The sequence below is a fragment of the Dromiciops gliroides genome, chromosome 2 (assembly GCF_019393635.1).
Source record: "Dromiciops gliroides isolate mDroGli1 chromosome 2, mDroGli1.pri, whole genome shotgun sequence".
NCBI classification, from domain to species: Eukaryota; Metazoa; Chordata; class Mammalia; order Microbiotheria; family Microbiotheriidae; genus Dromiciops; species Dromiciops gliroides.
Genome location: NC_057862.1, coordinates 254,083,259 through 254,105,053, shown reverse-complemented (window position 1 = coordinate 254,105,053; position 21,795 = coordinate 254,083,259). Strand labels below are relative to the sequence as shown.

At 37.7% G+C, this 21,795-nt stretch overlaps 1 protein-coding gene across 1 annotated transcript in view; it reads right to left on the bottom strand.

Moving 5' to 3' along the window:
- The window catches only part of SYNE2 (spectrin repeat containing nuclear envelope protein 2), a 430,300-nt gene that overhangs the window by 47,726 nt on the left and 360,779 nt on the right, over positions 1–21,795 (bottom strand). Inside the window, exons 98-103 of the mRNA XM_043984057.1 lie at positions 19,760–19,994; positions 17,038–17,232; positions 10,587–10,712; positions 6,157–6,312; positions 3,552–3,710; positions 2,383–2,549 (exon numbers count right to left, since the gene is read on the bottom strand). Coding sequence (XP_043839992.1) covers positions 2,383–2,549; positions 3,552–3,710; positions 6,157–6,312; positions 10,587–10,712; positions 17,038–17,232; positions 19,760–19,994 — 1,038 coding nt within the window. The remainder of the gene's footprint in view (positions 1–2,382; positions 2,550–3,551; positions 3,711–6,156; positions 6,313–10,586; positions 10,713–17,037; positions 17,233–19,759; positions 19,995–21,795) is intronic.

The window sequence follows — 21,795 nt, the reverse complement described above, 5'->3', positions numbered from 1 at the left end:
GAAGGCAAAATCCAGGAGAAACACACTCTTCCTGAACACTTGTTCTTTCTAATGTAGCCCTGTATTGCATTTGCTTTCTAAAACATTCTTGATCTCCTGGTCTGTAGTGTATCTTTTTTTTTTCTTTAGAAGAACTGCTGTTTAGCCATGTTTTCTTTATCTTGTACTTGTGAAATTGATTTTTTTTAACCCAAGTGTAAAGCTTTACATTTATCCCCATTTTGCTGATCTTTGTTTTGTTTTTGTCTTTGTGCCGCCGGTACTTGGCACGGTGCCTTACACAAAGAGCCGCTTCGTAAATGCCTGTTAATTGATCCTTAGTAAATTTAATCTTCTCTACTCTGACACTGCCACAAACCTGGTGCAGGCCCTCATCACCTCAACATTGTTTCATTTCACTGGCCTGATTGTGAATCTGCCTGCCTCAAGTCTCTCCCCACTTTAGTCCATCTACCAAGTGATCTTCCTAAAGAAATATAGGTCTAGTTACGTCACTCCCATATTCAATACATTCCACTGCTTCCCTCTCATGTAATACAAATACAAAATCCTTTGTTTGGCATTCAAAGCCTTTCATAACCTAGCCCCTTCCTACCTTTGCAGTCTCCTTACACCTCATCATGTATTCTTCAATTTAGTTACAACAGCCTTCTTGCTATTCCACAGACATGATTCTCCATTTCTGGGCTGCAGGCATTTTCTCTGGATGTCCTCCATGCCTGGAGTGCCCTTTTCTTTCAAGTCCCAACTAAAATCCTACTGTCTACAGGAAGTCTTTCACAATCCTTCATAATTCTAGTGTTTTCCATCTGTTGATTACTTCCTATTTTCCCTGTAAATAGGTTCTTTGTATCTCTTGGTTTACTTGTTGACTCCCCCATTAAATTCTGAGCTTCTTGGGGGCAGGGACTGTCCTTTGCCTTTCTTTGTATCCTGAGAGCTTAGAACAGTGACTAACATATAGAAGGTGCTCAATAAATGACTACTGACTGACTAATCATATTAGATTCAGATGACTGTTATAGTTTCTCAGTACCTTTTTGAATCCTGTTATCCAGCAAACTATGTGTAGGTTATTTTAAGATCAAATGAGATAATATCCGACTTTAAAGTATTGAATAATGTCAGTTATTATTGTTGTTTTTATTTTTATTATTGATATCACTCCCTGATTTACCAGCCTACAAGCTCTATCAAAAAAGCAATCAATCATTTTAGCCTGGTGTGACCCAAAAGGAGATATTCGGATTCTTTGTGATCACTGCTTCTTTTTTGAAAAGCTTATTAACCATCTCTTTAATACTGCATTCTAGAATTCTGCCAGGAATCTAAATCAGGCTCACTGGTTTGTAATTTGCAAACTTAACAGTCTCCTGGCATTTTTTTTTTTAAAAACTGGTCATTTTGTTTCTATTCCTACTTTGGGACAGCAAGATGGCACAATGGATCGAATGCTGTGTCTGGTGTCAGGAAGACCCAAGTTCAAATATGACTTCACACACTGGGCAAGTCACTTACCCCTGTTTGACTCAAGTGTCCTCATCTGTAAAATGAGCTGGAAAAGGAAATGGCAAACTACTCTAGTATCTTTGCCAAGAAAACTTCAAATGGGGTCATGAAGAGTTGGACATGACTGAAATATAACTAAACAACAACATTCCTGCTTTATCTCTCCTGTTCTCCCAACATCTTTCAGAGATCATCAACAGTGGTTTAGCAATCACAACTGGCAATTCTTTCTCTAAATGAAGATAGTGTTCATCTGTGCCTAGTGACTTGAGCTCTCCAGAGGGAAGCTAAGTGCCCTCTGACTGTTTCCCTACTCATATTAGTTGACAATTCACTATTAGCCACTTTTGTTCTGCTGATTCTAGTCCATCATCATCATCACCACCACCACCTCTGCCATGAAATTTATATAGCCCCTTAAAGATCTGCAAAGTCTTTTACATGTTACATCATTTGATACAAATTTTACAGATAAGGAACAGAAAGCTTATGTAATTTGTCCAAAGTCATCCAGTTAAAGTATCTGAGATGGAATCTGAACTCAGGTCTTCCTGACTCCAAGTTCTGCATTCTAAGCACTTTGCCACCTAACTGCCATTTCAAAAACCTATTAAAAATCCTCCCAATACAACTGAACTGAGGGGCTGAACAGGGGTAAGATGACTAATGGAATTTTCTGACCTCTGTCAGATTCTTTTATAATTACCAAAAAACATACAATAACATCTCACATTCATATAGCTCTTTAAAGTTTAGTTAGAAGGATGGAAGAATTTAAAAACAGGAGGGGATTAATGTGTTTTTTTTTTTAATGAAAATTTCTAGAAGAAAATCGGTTTTCAAAACCAGAAGTGGTTTTAGTCACTTTCTTACCTGGATCCAATGACATCAAATAAATGTTGCCAGCGATCGTTAATTTTGCTGAGCTTATCATCTATTTCAGCCACTCTGGTCTTATTGCTGGCTTTGATCAACTGATCACCCATTTGCTTCAACAGAAGTTTGTTTTCACTAAACAGGTTAATTTCTTCCATACAATCCTGACAAAGACACCAAAATAGCACCTTGTAGTAATATTGCAAAATCACTTTCTTCTGAAGATGAAAACAAAAGTGAAATAAAACCTTTGCGAGAAAGCCACAGTCATTGGTCTCAATAATTTCATTTTTTTTGTATCTAAAAACCTTGCATTCAAAATGTTTCACTAAAAAGCTATATACAAGTCTAATATTTAGACAAAATGGCAATATGGACTATGTTGTTTTAATTCATCAGGCTTCAAAAAATTTGAAGTTAAGGTAAAGGAGCTATGAAGGAGCTACTGTTATCATCAAATCTGGGATTAAAAAATACGATAAGCCAAAAATTTGGATAGGATATAAACTTCTTGAGTTAAGTTTCCTCATCAGAAATGATCAGTGGAAATAACATTGGACATAATTCATTTCCAAGACCATGTCAGCCTTTCTTGCTGCTAAAACTTCCTATATAGTTGGTCTCTCCCTACTACAGGGGTTCTTAACCTGGGATCCATGAAGAGATTTTGGGCCCCCCAAATCTATGAACTGGGATGGGAAAAGTAATCTTTTTCTTTTCTTGATCTTTATTTTCCCTAATCTTCTTTAACTGAAATTGATCATTTCTTTCTCTTATGAATGCAGGCAACAAAGTACATTGTTATTAGCAGTATCTATATTTTTGTCACCAATGGAAACTAAAGATATTTTCATATCACATTATAATTGTTGCATATCTCATAATATTTATGCTCATTACTGTCAAAATTACTGGATATTAGACCTTTTATTTTTAAATATATTATGTTTATTTGATGTGTTAAAGCACATACATTACTTGTTTTTTAAGAGAGTAATAGCTGGGGGCAGCTAGGTGGTGCAGTGGATAGAGCACCGGCCCTGGAGTCAGGAGGACCTGAGTTCAAATTCGGCCTCAGACACTTAATACTTATTAGCTGTGTGACCCTGGCAAAGTCACTTAACCCCAATTGTCTCACCAAAAAAAAAATAAAATCCCTAGTTTACCTTTTGTAATCTTTCAATCATTTCCTCAATACTAATGTCGGCTGTCTGTAGAACTTTGTTTTCCATCTGAACAAGCCATGCACATAAGTCTTTATTTTTTTCATTGAACACAATCCAGGAATTGAGTCTCTCCTCTATTTCTTGTTTGCGCAGTGAAACCTGAGGATGAAGATACGTTGAGCAGTAAGTTCCTCAAAAGGAAACCAGATAACCAACAACATTCAAATGTAAAGTGTGGCCAAGAAAGGAAAGATATCTATTTCTTCAAATGACAGGCTAATGTTCATTCAACGTTCTACATAATGTGGAAAATGCACATAAAATATTTTGGTCCTCTCTTCTATAGTACAGAAAAGGTCTGAATGATTATGGTATTAAAAGATAAACTATGTTGGTGTTGATGTGGGATGGAATTAGGATCAGAAGGAGCCTGGTTATGGAGAGTTAAATACCAAACAGCGAGCTTTATAGTTAATCTTATACATAACAGGGAGTAATAAGAGTTTCTTCAGTGTGTGTGTGTGGGGTGGCACGGGGATGGCATGGTTAGATTTGCACTTTAAAGGAAGATCCCTTTGACAGCTGAGGGGAAGATGGACTGCAGTGGAGAGAGAGACCAATTAGGAGTCTATTGCAATAGTAAAGGTGATATGGGCCTAAATCAGAGTGGTGGGTATGTGAGTGAAGAGTAGAAAGGAGAAAGGACAAGATTTGGCAACAAATTTAATCAGAGTGAAGAGTTGAAGATGTCACCAAGATTGTAAACCTCGGTGGTAGTGCCTTTGATAGGGGGAAGAGGGGAGGGGACAGGGAAAAGATAATGAGTTCTGTTTTGGACAGGTAGAGTGTGAGTTGCCCTTGGGACATCCAGTTCAAAATATATAAAAACAGTTACAACAACTTCCTGGGAATGTTAGTCTGAACAGAAAAATTGAGGGCACAAAAACCATGACACCAGAAGAATAGAAATTCCATGTCTATACTGTATATGATCAGAGAATGACAAAATGACCTTTCTGTGACTCAGTTTTTGAGTTAGGCACACATCTGATGCATAGACATTCAATTCAACAAACTAAATTCCTACAACTCTGGTGACAAAAACTCTAAAATGGCATCTGTCTTTGGAGGCTGGAAGGAGAGAGAAGATATACACAGAAAACAGGCATGGAGATGGGAGATGATGGAATGTTTTGTTTTGGGTAAAGCAATTAAGTCAGTTTGACTGGATCAGTCCAGAAAGGTCTAAATAGGCTGGAGTAAGATTATTAAGGGCTTTAAAGGCAATGCTAATTTTAAGTGTTGTAATTTTAAGTACTGTAAAGCAATGGTAATTTAAAATAATAACACACAAGACTTCACAAAGGCCTACTCTGCTGCCTAGAGTTAATGGAGGTAAGCCTAGGTGTAAACTAAATTTTAAAAGGTCGGCTAGAAATTTCATTCCTAAAAGACAGGGCTTTTATTCAAGGGTCTTGAGTGTATGACTTTACCAATGACTTTTTAGCTATAAATCTTTGTGTTTTGCACAGGCTAACTCAGGGAACCATTCACTGAACACATCTGTTCAATTATGGTATATCGATACCATTAATTTTACCATTAGTAGGATTAGGTTACCTAGCTTTCAGATTTCCTTTTCCCTACAAAGGGCAAAAATATTTTCTCTTTAAATACAATCAAAGTCGAGTTCCAATAAAATGTCCAAAATCCAAATCATTCTCTCTATTATTGAGATTAGTTTTCAAAGAAAAAAAAAAGAACTGAAAACATTTTATGATTTTAGTCTTTGAAGCTCTTCCCAGGTTAAAATAAATTTCTTTCTTCCACTACAGGCATTCAGACAAAAGAATTTTTACATTTAAATAGTATCTGCCTAATCCACAGAACAAGTGAGAGAAGAGGTTTTCATTACATTAGTATACTTACAACTGCCCTTAATTCTTAAACTAAAACCTTTAAGAATATTTGGTTCCTTTAAATCCTTCCAAATCTCCAAATCTGACTAAGTGACAAACAGAATGCAATATGCTAATAACCTCAAGAATCTCATTAGTAAGTAGAGGTTAAGCACTCAGACAGCTTTTGACATTTCTTCTTAAAAGGTTTTTTTTTTAATTTAAATTTACACCATAGGATCACAAATGAATTTAAAACTTTTCAAGTGGCTTCACAGCCCTAAGTGAATTAAACTCATTTTCTGTTCAAGGGAATCGGCCTGCACTCTCCAGCAAAACAGTGAACTTAGAGAAAGAGACCCCCTATTCCCTTACTACCCCCATTATAAAATCTCCACATTTTTCCTTTTTATATCGTCAAGATAGAGCAATCAGCTACCCGTGGCTTCCCACTGGTGCATTTTCTCCAAGCGATTTTCTTTAGATCATTAAGAGTGAGCAGAGCTACTGCCCGCAGCCTTCCAAACAAAGGGTCAACTCTACCAAACTGTGTAGCTCCCCTCTTCAGAAACAACAGCCTGCCTATTCTTTTCCCAAAACAATCTCCAGATTCAAAGAAAACAAGCTTCTTTCGACTTGTTGGTCTGGCTTCAGGAGACATTTCAATAAACCCCAGAACAGGCATGCCCCACAATGAAGTGACTTACTCTTAAACAGAGTTCCTCCCATTGTCTGTGCAAATGGTCTATTTGCTCCTTCAAAACCATCACATCTTCCACCAGAATGTACCGGGTTATGTCTGCCTTCATGATATTAAGTTCCTTCAAGTTCTGAGCCCAGTTTGTCAAGGAGTTCTCCAGTTCCTGTGTTTAAACACAAGAGAGGAGGAAGGGGAGGGGGAGGGAGGAATAGGGAGGGGGAAAAGCCTTCAGCCCAAAGTACCGTAGTTTCCAAACCTGTAGGCTAATCCTTTGATTGGATTTGGGGGAGGGGAGACCAGAAAAAGGGGAGGGAGCTTAAGGCTAAGGAATTCGGTCCCGGCTGGAGCCTTGATTTCCGGTTGCCCAGCCTTTTATATACCTTCTCTATGGAAATTTCTCCGTTCTCTTGAGTTTTTAATCCTTCTAGAATAGATGCGGGACAGTTGGGGCTTTTATACTGCTTCTAACACAACATAAAAGTCAAGCATCGGTTTCATTTTATTACAGAAAATAGCATCTTTAAAGTTCTGTAGGATTAAAACACTGTTTTTTGACCTTTGCCACATTACACAAATTTCATTAGAAAGTGTGGCTTCCCAATCTTCAAAATTCCAGAAATGTACTGTTGCCACTGGTTACTGGCAGAAGAAAGAGGTTACTAGATCCCCTTATTTTAAGAGGGGATCTGTTTGTTTTGATTAATTCTGGAAAAAAGTAGTATCAAAGCTTATAATGGAAAAGAAAAGGCATTACTAAAGATTTGCCCATAACAGATCTGGAGAAAAATAGGTATTGAATAAAGCCTTTATATAGGCATTAAGGATTGCAAAGCCCTTTGCAAATATTATCTCTTTGGTCCTCACAACAACCTTGGTGGGTAGGTGCTGTTATTATCCCCATCTTTACAGATAAGAAAACAAGTTGAGATTCAATGACTTGCACAGGGTCACACAACTAATAAGGCAGGTTTTGAACCCAGCTTTTAAATGATTTCAAATCCATTTTTCTATCCACTGTGCTATATTTAACAATGCAGTGTTTGTCAAGAAAAAATGTTTCAGTTTTTCCAGGAAATAATCAAGACAAATTCTTCTACTACAAGGAAATTGAAACTAGCCAAACTGAACTGGCCAAAACACCCAAGGTCTGTTTTTCACATTTTATAGAGCTGGATTCATATTTGTCAACTGAAATCTTAAAGATAACAAAGCTGAAGAGAAAGCTGGTGGTATGCAAAAGTAAAAGGGTTATTTTAGGTAATATTCATTTATATCTATCCAAGAATAATTCGCATACAATTAAGAAAATGATAGCCTGACTTAATAGAAGTCTTCCTAGGTTCAAGTCCTGCCTCCAACACATAGTAGCTCTATGGATGGGCCAGTCACTTAACTTTTCAGTGCCCCAGACAACTGTCTAAGATTACAAATTAAAGACTGGTTTAGAGAGTTTTCTTATGGGATTTCCCTACTAAATGAAAAGAAATCACAGGTCTGCACCAAAAAAAAAAAAAAAAAAGATTGGCAGTTTAGAAAGCTTTTAGATAGAATGGGGATAATTTAATTACATCTTTCATTAGGAGAGGAAACATGAAAACTCTTTTTAGCCAGCAGCTCTTACTTCCTGAATACTTTAACATGTGATCTAATTTTTTGAACCCTTGAGAGGAAGATGAGGACAACCAGTGGGAGTACTTTAGTATTAAAGTATTAAAGCAGCATCATTTCCTAGGGAGAGCAACAGACTAACTACACAGTTCAAATTCTATCTAGGAGATAGGGATGTTCACATCCTGCTTAGAGAGATGTTTTCAGATATTCACTTAGGGGAGGCACAGCTTAAAGACACTGTCAGCTCACTATGTTGTGGTTTTGTATACATTTATTTGCATGTTGTCACCCACTGTGGGGCAGTTAGGCGATGCAGTAGATAGACTGCTAGGCTTGGTGTCAGGAAGACTCATATTCCTGATTTCAGATCTGGTCTTGGATACTAGCTGTGTGAACCTGAGTACGGCACTTAACCCTGTCTGCCTCAGTTTCTTCATCTGTAAAATGAGCAGGAGAAGGAAATGGCAAACCACTCCAGCATCTTTATCAAAAAAAAAACCCAAATGGGGTCATGAAGAGTCAGACACTAGTGAATGGCAACAAACTCTCCTATTAGATTGTAAATTCCTTGAGGGCAGGGACTATCATTTGCCTAGTATCCCCACTTCTTAGCAAAGTGCCAGGGACATGGAAGGGGCTTAAAAATATGCATTGATTGATTAATTTTGGTGAATAGTTAAAAAACAATCAGAAAAATTTAAGAATTTTACTCCATTATCCATGCTAATGAAAAGGATGGATTGATAGTTTGTGTAACAATTGGAGTGACGCCACCTGCTGGAGAGTTACTGTAGGAAAGCTCAGTCATGAGGAGAAGGCATCTGAGGGCAAGCCATGTGGTCAGTTCCTTGGCATCAGGAAGTGACGTTTGCTTGTGGGTACTGTCTTTCAAAGCTACCGGCCAATTAGCTTGGAGCTGTATGTGCGCATGTAGATGGGATCTTCCCAGTTTCACAGGAGGCTTCTGGGAGGAAGAAGGAAGTGTTGGGTCCTTTTTGTTCCTGACCTCGCCATGGCAGGTTGGATGATGGGGTCTCTTAGAAATAGTTAGGTTTTTACCTTTCTCTCTGATCATTAGATCCTAATGCTCTTTAATAAATATTTAAAAGTCTAAACTCTTGCTAAAGCTTCTAATTTATTGGCGACCACTCGTTAGATATTTTAGACAGTATAGCTGGAATTGTAGCCCCTTACACTTGGATAATCCAAAGAACCAAAACATTTTTTTTTTTTTGGTGAGGCAACTGGAGTTAAGTGACTTGCCCAGGGTCACACAGCTAATAAGTGTTAAGTGTCTGAGGTCGGATTTGAACTCAGGTCCTCCTGACTCCAGGGCTGGTGCTCTATCCACTGCGCCACCTAGCCGCCCCAAAACATTTTTTTTTTATAATGAATTAAATGCTTTTGGGGGCAACATGTTTATAATCAGCTAAACTCTATTCTGTGAATGCTCCACATATTTGGTGAGCATCATTGTGGAAAAGAGGATCTGTATTTAGCCATAATTGTTTTGGATCATGTGTGTGGATTCTTGAATTTACATCATGGCAGGCAGAAAGGCTATAAGTTTCAAATTGCCCAGAACCCTAACAGTATAAAGTTCTGGATAAAATTCAAAGCCTTCTATTTGATCCTTGCCATTTCCAAGCCTGCTGCCTCAACTATCTCCAATAGCACAGGGAGTTGTGGAATTGTATTACAAGTTAAATTGCTCTTCTGGAGAAGAACTAACTAAATGCCTTTCAATTTTCTCTTGTTGAGAGAAATTCAACCAGAAAGATCCAAAGTATGACAGATGTTAGGGTTCCTATTTTTCTGTCATTGTTTGATCTGGGGCCACTCACATAGTTTCCTAACTCTTTCCATCTGGTCTTACCACCAGTTGAGAAATTGGATAGAAGGAATGTTTTTAATAATCCTCAGTGTCTACTACATATCAAATGACTGATAGGGAACCCCATTCTAATTGGTCCATTTTCCCACCCACATGATTTGACTTCTTAGTCTCCACATCGAAAAAATGACTGTCCTAGAATTTTTATCACTGAGATACCAAGTCAGGTGAATCCAGTCTGGTCGGTTTTCTGAAGGTGCTTTGCTAAATAGTAAAAAAAAATATAATAATAATATTAAATTCTGGCCTCTGGGAGAAAGAAATCATTTTTAAAAGTCCCTTTACTCTTTTTTACTTTTAGGGCCATGGTTTGTGATAAATGAACAACTTTCAGGGTTAGTTCAGGGATTCCTTTTGCTTTGGGGATTTGTTGGACAAAATGCTCCAAACCTCAGAGTTAGTAAAAGTGGATTTGTTTTTTAAAAAATCATTTGCATGGGTAGCTAGGTGGAGCAGTGGATAAAGCACTGGCTTTGGATTCAGGAGGACCCGAGTTCAAATTTGACCTCAGACACTTGAGGTTTATTAGCTGTTGTGACTCTGGGTAAGTCACTTAACCCTCATTGCCCCACAAAAAAAAGTCATTTGCACTCATTAATCTCCAAAACCATTAAGATTTTAATTTCTAAAAATAAAATAAAATGTATAGAATGCCAAGAGCTGTGGAAGACATAAAGATAAATAAAACAAAGTCCCAGACCTCGTAAAGCTTACACTAAAGCATCTGAAATCCCTAATAAAAAACCTTGGTTTAAAAAAAAAAAAAGATTTCAATTTCTACAGAGATCAGAGTGTCAAATCAGACAGTAAGGCGATCACTTCTCAATAGAACAAGGAAAGTCAGCTGGACTGGAGAAAACAGGAGGGCAGAATCTTCAAGACTTAGAGAACATCTAAGAAATTATTCTGTAAAATGGCTCCTATTTCAATACCTTAATCAGTTCCTTTTCTTTATAGAGCTCCTCATATGATTCTGGGAGAGGATCTTTAATTTTTGCTTTTAAAGTCTGCAGTCGGCTTTCCAGCTCCTTGATTTGCTTTTCACATCGGTCCCAGGTCTGTTTGAAAAACATTGTAAAGAAAGATCATGAATAGTCTACTTAATGAGTGAATTTATTCATTTTGTGCCTTTTTGGGGGGTATTAAATGTGTTTTACATAACATGAAGAAACCCAGTTCTTGATCTTAAACAGGTGACCATCTAAAGAAAGGAACTAAGATCATTTGCAAATTATATACATTGGATTCAACAGTGCCCAGCTCATAGTAACTGGTGCTTAATAAATGCTTGTTGATTGATTTACAAATTATTTAGTCATTCTAATGGTCAAAGGTAATCTCTATGATCAGTATATTAAACACACATTTAAGCCTTTTCTTTGCATATGAAGGTGTTATGAAAAGGATAAAATTAACAATAATAATGATAGCTAGCATTTATATATTGCTTTAAGGCTTGAAAAGTGCTTTCAATACATCATCTCATTTGACCCTCACAACAACTCTGTGAAGTAGGAGCTACTATTATCTTCATTTTTCAGATGAAGAAACTGAGTTTGAGAGGTTAAGTGACTTGCCCAGGGTCACACAGCCGGTAAGCGTCTAAGGTAAAATTTGAAATTAGATCTTCCTGACCAACTCCAGGACTCTAGCCACTGTACCACCTAGATCCAAAGGAAGCTATGACAGAGTTTGCAATATAAGAGATATTTATAATATGCCACTACTCATACAGAGGAGATATGGATGAGACAAGGAAGAGTGTAATAATTGTAAAGGGGAGTGGCAGGATGTGTTATGAGAAATTTGAAGAGGGACAGGTTACTTCAGCTGTGGGAGAGGAGAGTCTTAGGGAAGATTTAGAGAACAAGGCAGCCATACTAGGGCATAAACATTTGTTGATGGTAGAATTTTTTTTTTTTTGCAGGGCAATGGGGGTTAAGTGACTTGCCCAGGGTCACACAGCTAGTAAGTGTCAAGTGTCTGAGGCCGGATTTGAACTCAGGAACTTCTGAATCCAGGGCCAGTGCTTTATCCACTGTGCCACCTAGCTGCCCTGACGGTAGAATTTTGACAGATGGATGAAGGGAATACTTTTCTCTTCCTGAATCTCCTGACATATAATACTGTAAACATGCTCCATGTAGCAATGTATAATACTGAGACATTTTTGGATTAACAATGTAATCAAATAAAAACATTTCTTATCTAGAACTCAGCTGGAAATTTTAATATCAGAAACATAGAAGAGAGCCAAAAGGTGAACCAAAAAAAAAAAAAAGACTAAAAAGAATCGAAACAAAACCAGTCATGGATTCATTGAGCTGGAGCTCTGTGGTATCTTAGATTCTAACTTCCTCATTTTACATCTCAGGAAACTGAGGTCCAGGGAGATTAAGTGACTATACCTAAGTTAACAGTAGCAGAGAAACAAAGGTAAGATTCAAACTTAGGTTTTCTGACTCCAAAGGTGCAGCTGGGTGGTGCAATGGACAGAGTATCCATCCTGGAATCAGAAAGACTGCTCTCCTTGAGTTCAAATCTGGTTTCAGACACTTACTAGCTGTGTGACCCTGGGCAAATCACTTCAGTTTCCTCAGCTATAAAATGAACTGAAGAAGGAAATGGCAATCTATTCCAGTAGCTTTGCCAAGAAAACCAGAAATGGGTTCACGAAGAGTAGCAAAAATTTCGATTCCAGAATCAGGGATCTTTCCCTCTTACCACTTGCATAGTGATTATAGGAGATCCCCCCACCCCCAAGTCCTCTACTCAGAACCCATTTCATTATTTTTATACAATTCTATGAGTCAGTTATCTGGTTTCCAAACACATAGCAAGTTAGAAAGCAGAGCAAAACTGTGCTACAGACAGGTATCCTGAGAGCTCTGAAAGGTGACAGCTGGCAACTTGACATCCAGGGATCATAGATTTAGAGGGGGAAGGGACCTTAGAGGCCATTGAACCTAAGGGAAAAGATGTAGAAACTATAATAGGCTTAAGAACTTAAAAGACATGACTGTCCTCAGAGGGCAGCAATAAAGAAAGAATTGGGGTTTAGGCCATTGGTTCTTAACAATTTTGTGTGTCATGGATACATTTGGCAGACTAGTGAAGCTTAAAGACCCCTTACTCAGAATGATGTGGGTTAAGTGACTTGCCCAGGGTCACACAGCTAGTAAGTGTCAAGTGTCTGAGGCCAGATTTGAACTCAGGTCCTCCTGAATTCAGGGCCAGTGCTCTATCCACAGAATATATATATATATATATATATATTTTTTTTTGGGGGGGGTGGGACAATAAGGGTTAAGTGACTTGCCCAGGGTCACACAGCTAGTGTCAAGTGTCCGAGACTGGATTTGAACTCAGGTCCTCCTGAATCCAGGGCCGGTGCTTTAGCCACTGTGCCACCTAGCTGCCCCCCACAGAATAATATTTTAAAATTCATAATATGTGTATTGTTGCACAGTCAATTTTCAGTCATGTATGATTCTTCATGACCCCATGGTGGGATTTTCTTGACAAAAATATATGTATATATACACATACAAATAATGGTATTGAAAAATAGTCATCAAAATTTTTTTTTTTAAATGCAAGTTCACAGATCTTCAGTAAAGAACTCTTTGTACAGGGGAAAGAGTTTTGGATTTAGGACCATAGATTCAGAGATGTAAAACACTTCAGAGGCCATCCAGTCCAACACTTTCATTTTGCCAGAGAGGGGAAGGAATCTGCCTGAGGTCAAACAGGAAGTAAGTAGCTGGGCCCAGATTTGAACTTATGTCCTCTAATTCTGGATGCAATGTTCTTTTTACTGAATAATATTGTTTTCCTATTTCCACACCAGTCAGAGGAACTGATTTCCAATCTCTACTTGAGTGATATTTGAAAAATTACTTAGTTGAACACTTCTGGTTAAGATGGTGGTGATAGAAAAGGAGCCCAAGTCTCCTACAAAAACTCCAGCAAAGTTCTGAAAATATATCAGGAAGAGAAAAACGATAAAGAAAACCAAGGAGAAATGTTATGAAATTCTTCTCTTCACCCAAGGACTGCCTAAGAAGACTGAATTGCCTTGAAAAAATAGAAAGATGTATATGGGTATTTTGACCAAGAAAAGTCCACTGCCTGGTTCTGTGGCCTAAAGGCAGTTTCTACTCTAGGACCGGGCTTGTCAGAGCAGGAGGAGAAAGAATCCCCTACCCCATTGCCCAGGTAACTAAATAAAGAGATAGATCTTAGCACTTCTCATCTGAGGCCTTCTAAGAGGCCTGAAGTCAAGTGCCTATCAGTCCCTGTAGGAGTCATAGCATGAGAGAAAGCCAGAATAACATCCATATAGCCCTTGCTAAAGTAATAACAGAAGATAGGGAGAGTGACCATGGGGGAGTGGGGGGGGGGGTACATAGTACCAACACGGCCCTACTCCACCGAGTCCCAGCATAGGAGGGCTCTCCACAAGATCATCACTTCCATTGGACCCACAAGCAAGAGACAGGGTCAACAGAGAGCCCAGGGGGTCTCAGCACCAATGACCTGGGAAGAGGCCATGACAGGGGCAACAGGCAACTTCTGGTTGGTAATTGTACAAAAAAGGCCAAAACCCTTACTGGGCCACCAAGACCAATGACGAAGTTATCCTGCACAACAAAGTATAATCTAAGGGATAAAAAAAAATAGATTTTAATAGAATAGGAGACTTTTAAACATTCCTAATGAAAAGGTTAGAGCTTATTAGAAGCTTTGTAATGTAAACACAAGAGTTAAGAAAGAACCAGGAAGGTAAATAATTTGACCAATTTGAAGTGCTATGATGAAGAATTTCTTTACATTCTAACCGGGAGAAGCCACAATTGTCCTTTCAGCATCTTAATGACTTCAGTGATCATAGAGACAGAAGATTTTATTCTATTTTGTAGGTTTTGACAGGAGAAGTAAAAGGTAGAGAAAAGTAAATATACTACAGAAACAATTGAGGAAGGAGGAGAAATTCACTATTTTGCATCAATGACTGCTGAAGAAGTCTACAATCATGGGGGGTTCGGTGAGGGGAGCAGACATCTGCTTTATCTTATACTGGAGAGGTGATAGAACTTGATGTTAAAATATATTCAACTCAAATGGACAACAGGCAGGAATAATGAGAGCAAAGAGGAAGGGGAGAGTTAAGGAGAGAATAGTCACCAGCAAATAGAATCCTTAGGGCATAACATAAAGAAGGGATTACAAAGAGTGAATGAGTATAAGGACTAGAAAAGGGGCCTAGGCTTGTTGAAGAGAGAAGGGGTAGAAGAATAGAGGCAGAGCACTTCAAATATTAATTACTAATGAGGATCAATTCCTTCTCTTTCTCCACATCTTTCTTCATTGCAAAAGGAAGAGGGGTAGATGAAACAAACACACACACACACACACACACACACACACACACACACACACACACACACACACACACCTAACAATGTAATCATGAAAGTGAATGAGATTAACTCATCCATAAAATGGAAGAGGGTACCAGAATGAATTAGAAACCAGAATCCAATAATATGATATTCATAAGAAATATACTTGAAACACAAGCATTCACAAAGTTAAAATGAAGAACTGAAGCAGAATTTATTATGCTTCATGTAAACTGGGAAAAAAAAGTAGAATAGCAATTGGCAAACAGTAAAAATTGTTGTTCAGTTATTTCAGTCATTTTCAACTCTTCATGACCCCATTTGGGTTTTTCTTGGCAGATATACAGGAGTGATTTGCCATTTCCTTCTCCAGGAAACTGAGGCAAACAGGGTTAAGTGACTTGCCCAGGGTCACACAGCTTGTAAGTGTCTTGAGACCAGATTTGAATTCAAGTTTTCCTGACTCTAGGTCAGGTGCTCTATCTACTGCACCACCTAGCTGCCCTGAACAGTAAAAGTAGATGTAGGTAAAAGAGATAAACTAGTTATGACGAGTTTAAAGGGAAAATAAACTAGCATTACTAGGGAAACTAGTTATTCTTGGGCAACATAGATACTTAATATACACGTACCTAATGCTATAATTACTTAAAAGTACATAAAGGAAAAGTAAATACAGGTCATTTCTCAAGGCTTTGTTGCAGGTCTGCTTCTCCCTCAATATAATTTCCCTTGGCCATCTCATTAGCTCCCATAGAATCAATTATCATCTTTATGCAGGAGGATTCTCAAATCTATTTATCCAGCCCTCTTAATCGCTAAAATTTTTATGAGAATGCTGTATTGACAGTATACTTGTAGAAAACGAGACAAAAACAGAGAGGCTTTTGAAGGCATTTTTCTGTAACATACCACTTCTTTTTAGTTACACAACTGACTAAAGTAGAGAGGTTCTAAGATCCCATTTTGCTTGTTAATTTCAAGAAAGAATTTCTCTTAGTAGAGTAAAATACATCTTCTGTCTCATCGGACAGGATGTCTTTCACGCATGCATCATACAAAACTCTATAACAGACCCAACTAAAGAACTAACTTTGTTAAACAAATCCCAATCTGTTGAGTTCTGATATCAAGCAAGGTGCTAAGTGGCGTGATAATTATTCACAAAAGGCATTTTCATTAGAGTGTCCCTCCTAGTGATAGGGAGATATCCCATATAAGGATCAAATTAAAAGCAAACTGTCCTATTAACACTGAAGTTCTCCCAATGTTCCTTTTCATAGGTGATTCTGGCCTAATGCCATCAAGTCTCAGAACACCACAAAGCCTCTTCGGTGAAATCCACAATAATATGAAATGAGGTGATATTTATAAGGCACTTTGCAAATCTTAAAACATTTGATAAATGCTAGCTATTATTATTGTCATTATTAAGATTTTTCTAACCATTCATATTGTAAAAACAAATTGGATTAAAAAATACTTATTTGAACATATGACATACAGCTATCAAAATTTGAATGGGCAGTGTTTCCTTTAAATTAATCTTGGGTAAACAGGTGGTATGTTTATCTTAGATGAACACAGTATGACCAAAGTTGAGATTAGAATGGATTGAAAGTTCCCCAAATAGGTCACAGTTATGTCATGGAACAACATGATCTCAGAAAAATTAAAATGACAAGTATGTCAAAGAACTATGTAAACCAGGCATAAACAAGCTATAGCACCGTATCAAAAGTAATATATGAAATTGTTATTAAAGACATTTCTGAGAGCTATATGGATGGGGAAAAAAAGGATGGGCCAGTCATATAGCAATAATCAGAGATAACAGACAGATAGATAAACAGCTACCTCAAGAAACAAAAGAAACAAGAGGAAGGCCTCAAAGTGCATTTAGGTAGCTCCTTTGTGTAGGACGTATAGAAAAAAAGTCATAGAATGATACTAATAATAAAATAATAGGATAGTTTACCTCTATGGTGCTTTGGAATGCTTTAGTCATCTCTGCTACCTGAAGTTGGTTATTCCTCCAGGTATCCTGCAATTTTCTGATTTCCCCATCAATGGAATCCTTCATCTCTGAGTCAGCTATTGTCAGTAACTTTCTCCCTGCTTCTAAGGTGAGTGCACAGGTAGTTTGCCGTCTTTGAAGAAGAACTTCTTTGTTCTAAACAGCAAGAAAAAGGATCTGTACAGATCAGTGGTTCTCTAAGAATGATCCTCAGATGTCTTGGGGTCCCTGATTTCAAGAGATCTCTGAGGTCAAAACTATTTTCATGATACTAAAATGTTATTTACTTATTAAAATAATTCCTTTTTTAACTAAATATTTGCAAGAAAAGAATTTCATGTGCTTCAACCAAAACAATCTATTACAACAAATTAAATGCAGAATCAGATAGAATACAACTGTCTTCTATTAAGGTAGACTTTAAATTGATTTGAAAAAAACATGTAAAACAATGCTGTTCTTTTTGCTAAATTTTTGTTTTGGAAAATGTAATTATTTTTCACAAAATTTTAAACATGTAATTGATTTATTGTTCTTATTTTAAATGAATAAATATTTTAAGAATGCATCAGGCTTAATTTCTAATACAACAAATATCAATAGATACAACCTATATAAACAAAAGCTCTTTGGATCTTCAATAATTTTTTCTTTTTTCTTCCTTTTTTTTTTTTTCCAGTGAGGCAATTTGGGTTAAGTGACTTGCCCAGGGTCACACAGCTAGTAAGTGTCAAGTGTCTGAGGTCAAATTTGAACTCAGGTCCTCCTGACTCCAGGGCCAGTGCTCTATCCACTGCATCACCTAGCTGCCCCAGTCTTCAATAATTTTCAAGAATATAGGGAGGTGTCCCACAAAAAAAAAAAAAAGATAGGGAGGTCCTCAATAATTTTTAAGAGTTACAAAGGGGTCCTGAGACCAAAAAAAATTGAGAACCTCTTGTTTAGATTTATGCCATGCTCAGAATTTGTGTATTTGAGTGAATATCTGCATTGTTGAACTGTTCTTAATTTTCAACAACACAAACATATTAGGAGATGGGGAGAACAAAAGCTTAAGCATATGTGAATATTATATCTCCTTATCACATTAATCATTTATACATATGACCAATTAGGGAGCAAACCAAGTGTATACCCCTTAAAGGAATTCTTTTCATTTCTATATAAGATCTGACCAGGCAGATTAGGTAGGCAGGAAACAAACATTGTTAAATGCTATGTGCCAGGCATCATGTATGTAAGCTCAGAGGATAGAAAAGTAAGCAAAAAGGCAGTCTCTGTCCTCATGGAACTTACAAAAAGAAAATCCCAATTTCAGTTTGAAAAAAATCCAGAGAAATTAAAAATACCCTTCAGAGGGTAAGAAATTAGAAGGGCACTCAATTCAGGGGTTATTGGAAATGTAGAAGTTGCATCACAGGCATGGGATCAGAGGTGCCAATGATTTCTGATTATTCTGGTCTAAGTTGTAGCCAGCTCTTAACCCAGAAAGTCAAGGCAGGTAAATTTCATTTAAACTAAAGGTAGGGGCAGCTAGGTGGCGCAGTGGATAAAGCACCGGCCCTAGATTCAGGAGGACCTGAGTTCAAATCTGACCTCAGACACTTGACACTTACTAGCTGTGTGACCCTGGGTAAATCACTTAACCCTAATTGTTATACCAAAACAAACAAACAAAACAAAAAAAAAAAACCCCTAAAGGTAATTTACCTGAAATAGGAGCCAGAAAAAAAAAAAACAACCAAACCCTAAGGGTATAGGCTAGATACAACATTAAAAGTCTAAAAATGTGTTCATATGTAAATTTCTGGAATTGTTCTGGTAGCTGAGACTGTTTCCTGCTTTTCTTTATGTTCCCAGAACTTAGTACAGTGCCTGGTACATAGTAGGTACTTAAAAAATGCTTATTGACTTGCTGATTAATTTCTTTGAAACCTTACCTAGTCAATAATGTTATGGGAATATTATGGGCCCAGGTTACCCCAGAAGTTGTCTGGGAAGGTCAAGGAACCTTCTCCTTGAAACTAAACCAAAGGACAGACACACCTAGAGAGATAAGCAGCACTGGATCTGGACTGAGATAACTGTAGGACCACCACCCTTCATTCCAGTTTCCCTCACCCCCTTGATGAGGTAATCCTGTTAGGGGTGGCTGCACCAGGAGGGGACAGAATGACTGCACACCACTGGACTGCTTCCAACCCACCACCCAATATGGGACATTTCACCCTTTCTTGGGTGGTTATGCCATCTTGGCCCTATAAAAGGACGTTCCCCAGTCTAGTCAGGGAGGAAAGAGTTTTAAACTTTCCTCCTAGCCAGTTTCTCTTGTATCCAAAAAAACTGTTCTTTTATTCCTAACTAGGACATGCAAGAGAGTGTAATTCTTTACAGAGGAATCCCTAAGGACCCATGTGCTTTCCCCATAACAATAATATTTGTTTAATTAATAAATGTTCTTATTTAGTTTCTTATACTGCAAATATTGGGTTGAATTTTAAAAGATTCTAGTATTTCAACAAGTATTTGGTTCAATTTTTTAAAAAAATCAATCCATTTTCTTCAGGTTTCAACACAATTTACTTTGTTCCTTAGGATACTTGAAAATGGGGGAAAAATGGAAAACCCTAAATTGAAAACCCAAGCCTGTCTGTGCCCCTGAAACACATTCCATTAGTAATACCTTGAGATCATGAATAAGACTTCTGACTTGGCAAAGGCTGTAACAATCTCGGCTCTTAACTGCAGACAGGAAATGGTCAGTATCAGTGAGGAAGTGGTTCATGTTCTGTAGAGAAGCACTGAAGTGTCGCCAATCTTTCACCCGCTCATTGATGTTGATTTTCCTTTGCTGAGCCCTTCGAGTAGCATCCTGCCACCGTTCTTTCAACATTGTGAGTTTCACAACAAATTCCGTTCTTAGGAAAGAGATAATATTCATTGAGTATTACCCACTTGCAGGGCAACTAATAATAGTGTGTTCATTGAAGTTTGGGTTTTTTATTTATATAAGCAAAAATCTCAAGAAGCCTGACTTAGGGAACAACTAGGTGGCACCGTGGATAGAGCACCAGCCTATTCAGGAGGGCCTGAATTCAAATCTGGCCTCAGACACATGACACTTACTAGCTGTGTGACCCTGGTCAAGTCTCTTAACCCTCATTGCCCCACCAGAAAAAAAAGAAAAATGAAAGAAAAAAAAAAAGGAAGCCTGACAGATTATAAGCCTGAAGGAGTTGCCTGAGCCACATAGAAGTTAACTGATTTACCAAAGGGTCAAAGGTAAGATTAGAAACCAGGTCTTCCTCACTGTAAACCAAACACTCTCTCCATTAGAGCATACTGCCTCTCATTTATTTACATAAATCTAAAAAAGCTTAGCATCAAACCTAATTTTAAAAAATGAACAGGAGGAGATGTTTGGGTTTATCTTGGTATTGCGCCAACATAGTGACAAACATTCCCTAAAACAGAAGCTGCTTTAAAAACACAGTATGCCAAACCATGAATGATTATCACAATTATAAATGAGCTGAATGGAATACTGATGAACAGGTAGGCATCCTGTAATGTGGTTGATTACTTGAGAGGGTCAGGCATTGTACAAAAACGTCAAGACTGTGCTTCCTGCAGTTCTAATATTGCAATTTCTTTTAAATAACATATTCTATGATGGAAGATGACTTTTCTTTATCATGAAAAAGAATACATCTTGGTTTATCCTCCTGATCAGGTAAAAAAAAAAAACCTTAATATTGGTACAAACGAATTTAGTTGTTGAGCTAAAAAGGAAAGTGATTTATTCTAAAATTAAATGATTTTTCTTGGAGAGGGTTCAGAGAGAGAGAGAGCTACAAAGATATTCAAAAGGGTAGGGGAAAGGGGGGGGAGAAACAAGCAAACCAGAAATTAAAGGAAACAAGATTTAGCCAGTAGAAGAAAATGCTCACAGGTGACAAAATGTAGAAATGATTGTAGAATGACTAATGTAGAAATGATTCTCTACAGAAGGTAGGACAAGAGGAAATAGGCTTTAACTTCAACATGAGGAATTAACATAAAATTAACTATAAAAAAGAACATAATAAGCTTCAATACGAAGATGGATTCCCAAGGAGATCAATGGAACCATCGTTAGAGGTCCTTTTAAAATAACAGATTGTTAACTGCCAAGGTGACAAATATAAAGCTTAATCACAGCAAGGGTGTTGGCTATTTGACTTGTGAAAGAGCCTTCAGTCCTATAATTCTAACTATAGTTATGTTAGGGAGGGGGAAATCATGGGAACCCTCATGATTTGTTGTCTAGAACATACCCCATGAAGCATGCAAGGAGCTGAGCTGCCCATGCCATGTCCATAGATAGATGATGGAAGATGGGAGGAGGGATGGAGGGATGGATGGAGGGATGGATGGAGGGAGGGATAGACAGACAGACAGACAGACAGACAGACAGACAGACAGACAGACAGACAGATAGATAGATAGATAGATAGATAGATAGATAGATAGATAGATAGATAGATGGATGCTCAATACTGAAGGACTTTAGGGCGACAGTAATTCCTTGGTCCCGCTGATGGCAACAATAGATTTCCATCAAAGAAGACTGGCCAAAGAGCCAGGAGGAACTGCCCACTGAGGAGACATGTATGACTTGGTCCTCTGGGGCTTGTTTTCTTCCTGTCTGTAAAGCATGGCAGGACTTCAAAAGTCTCT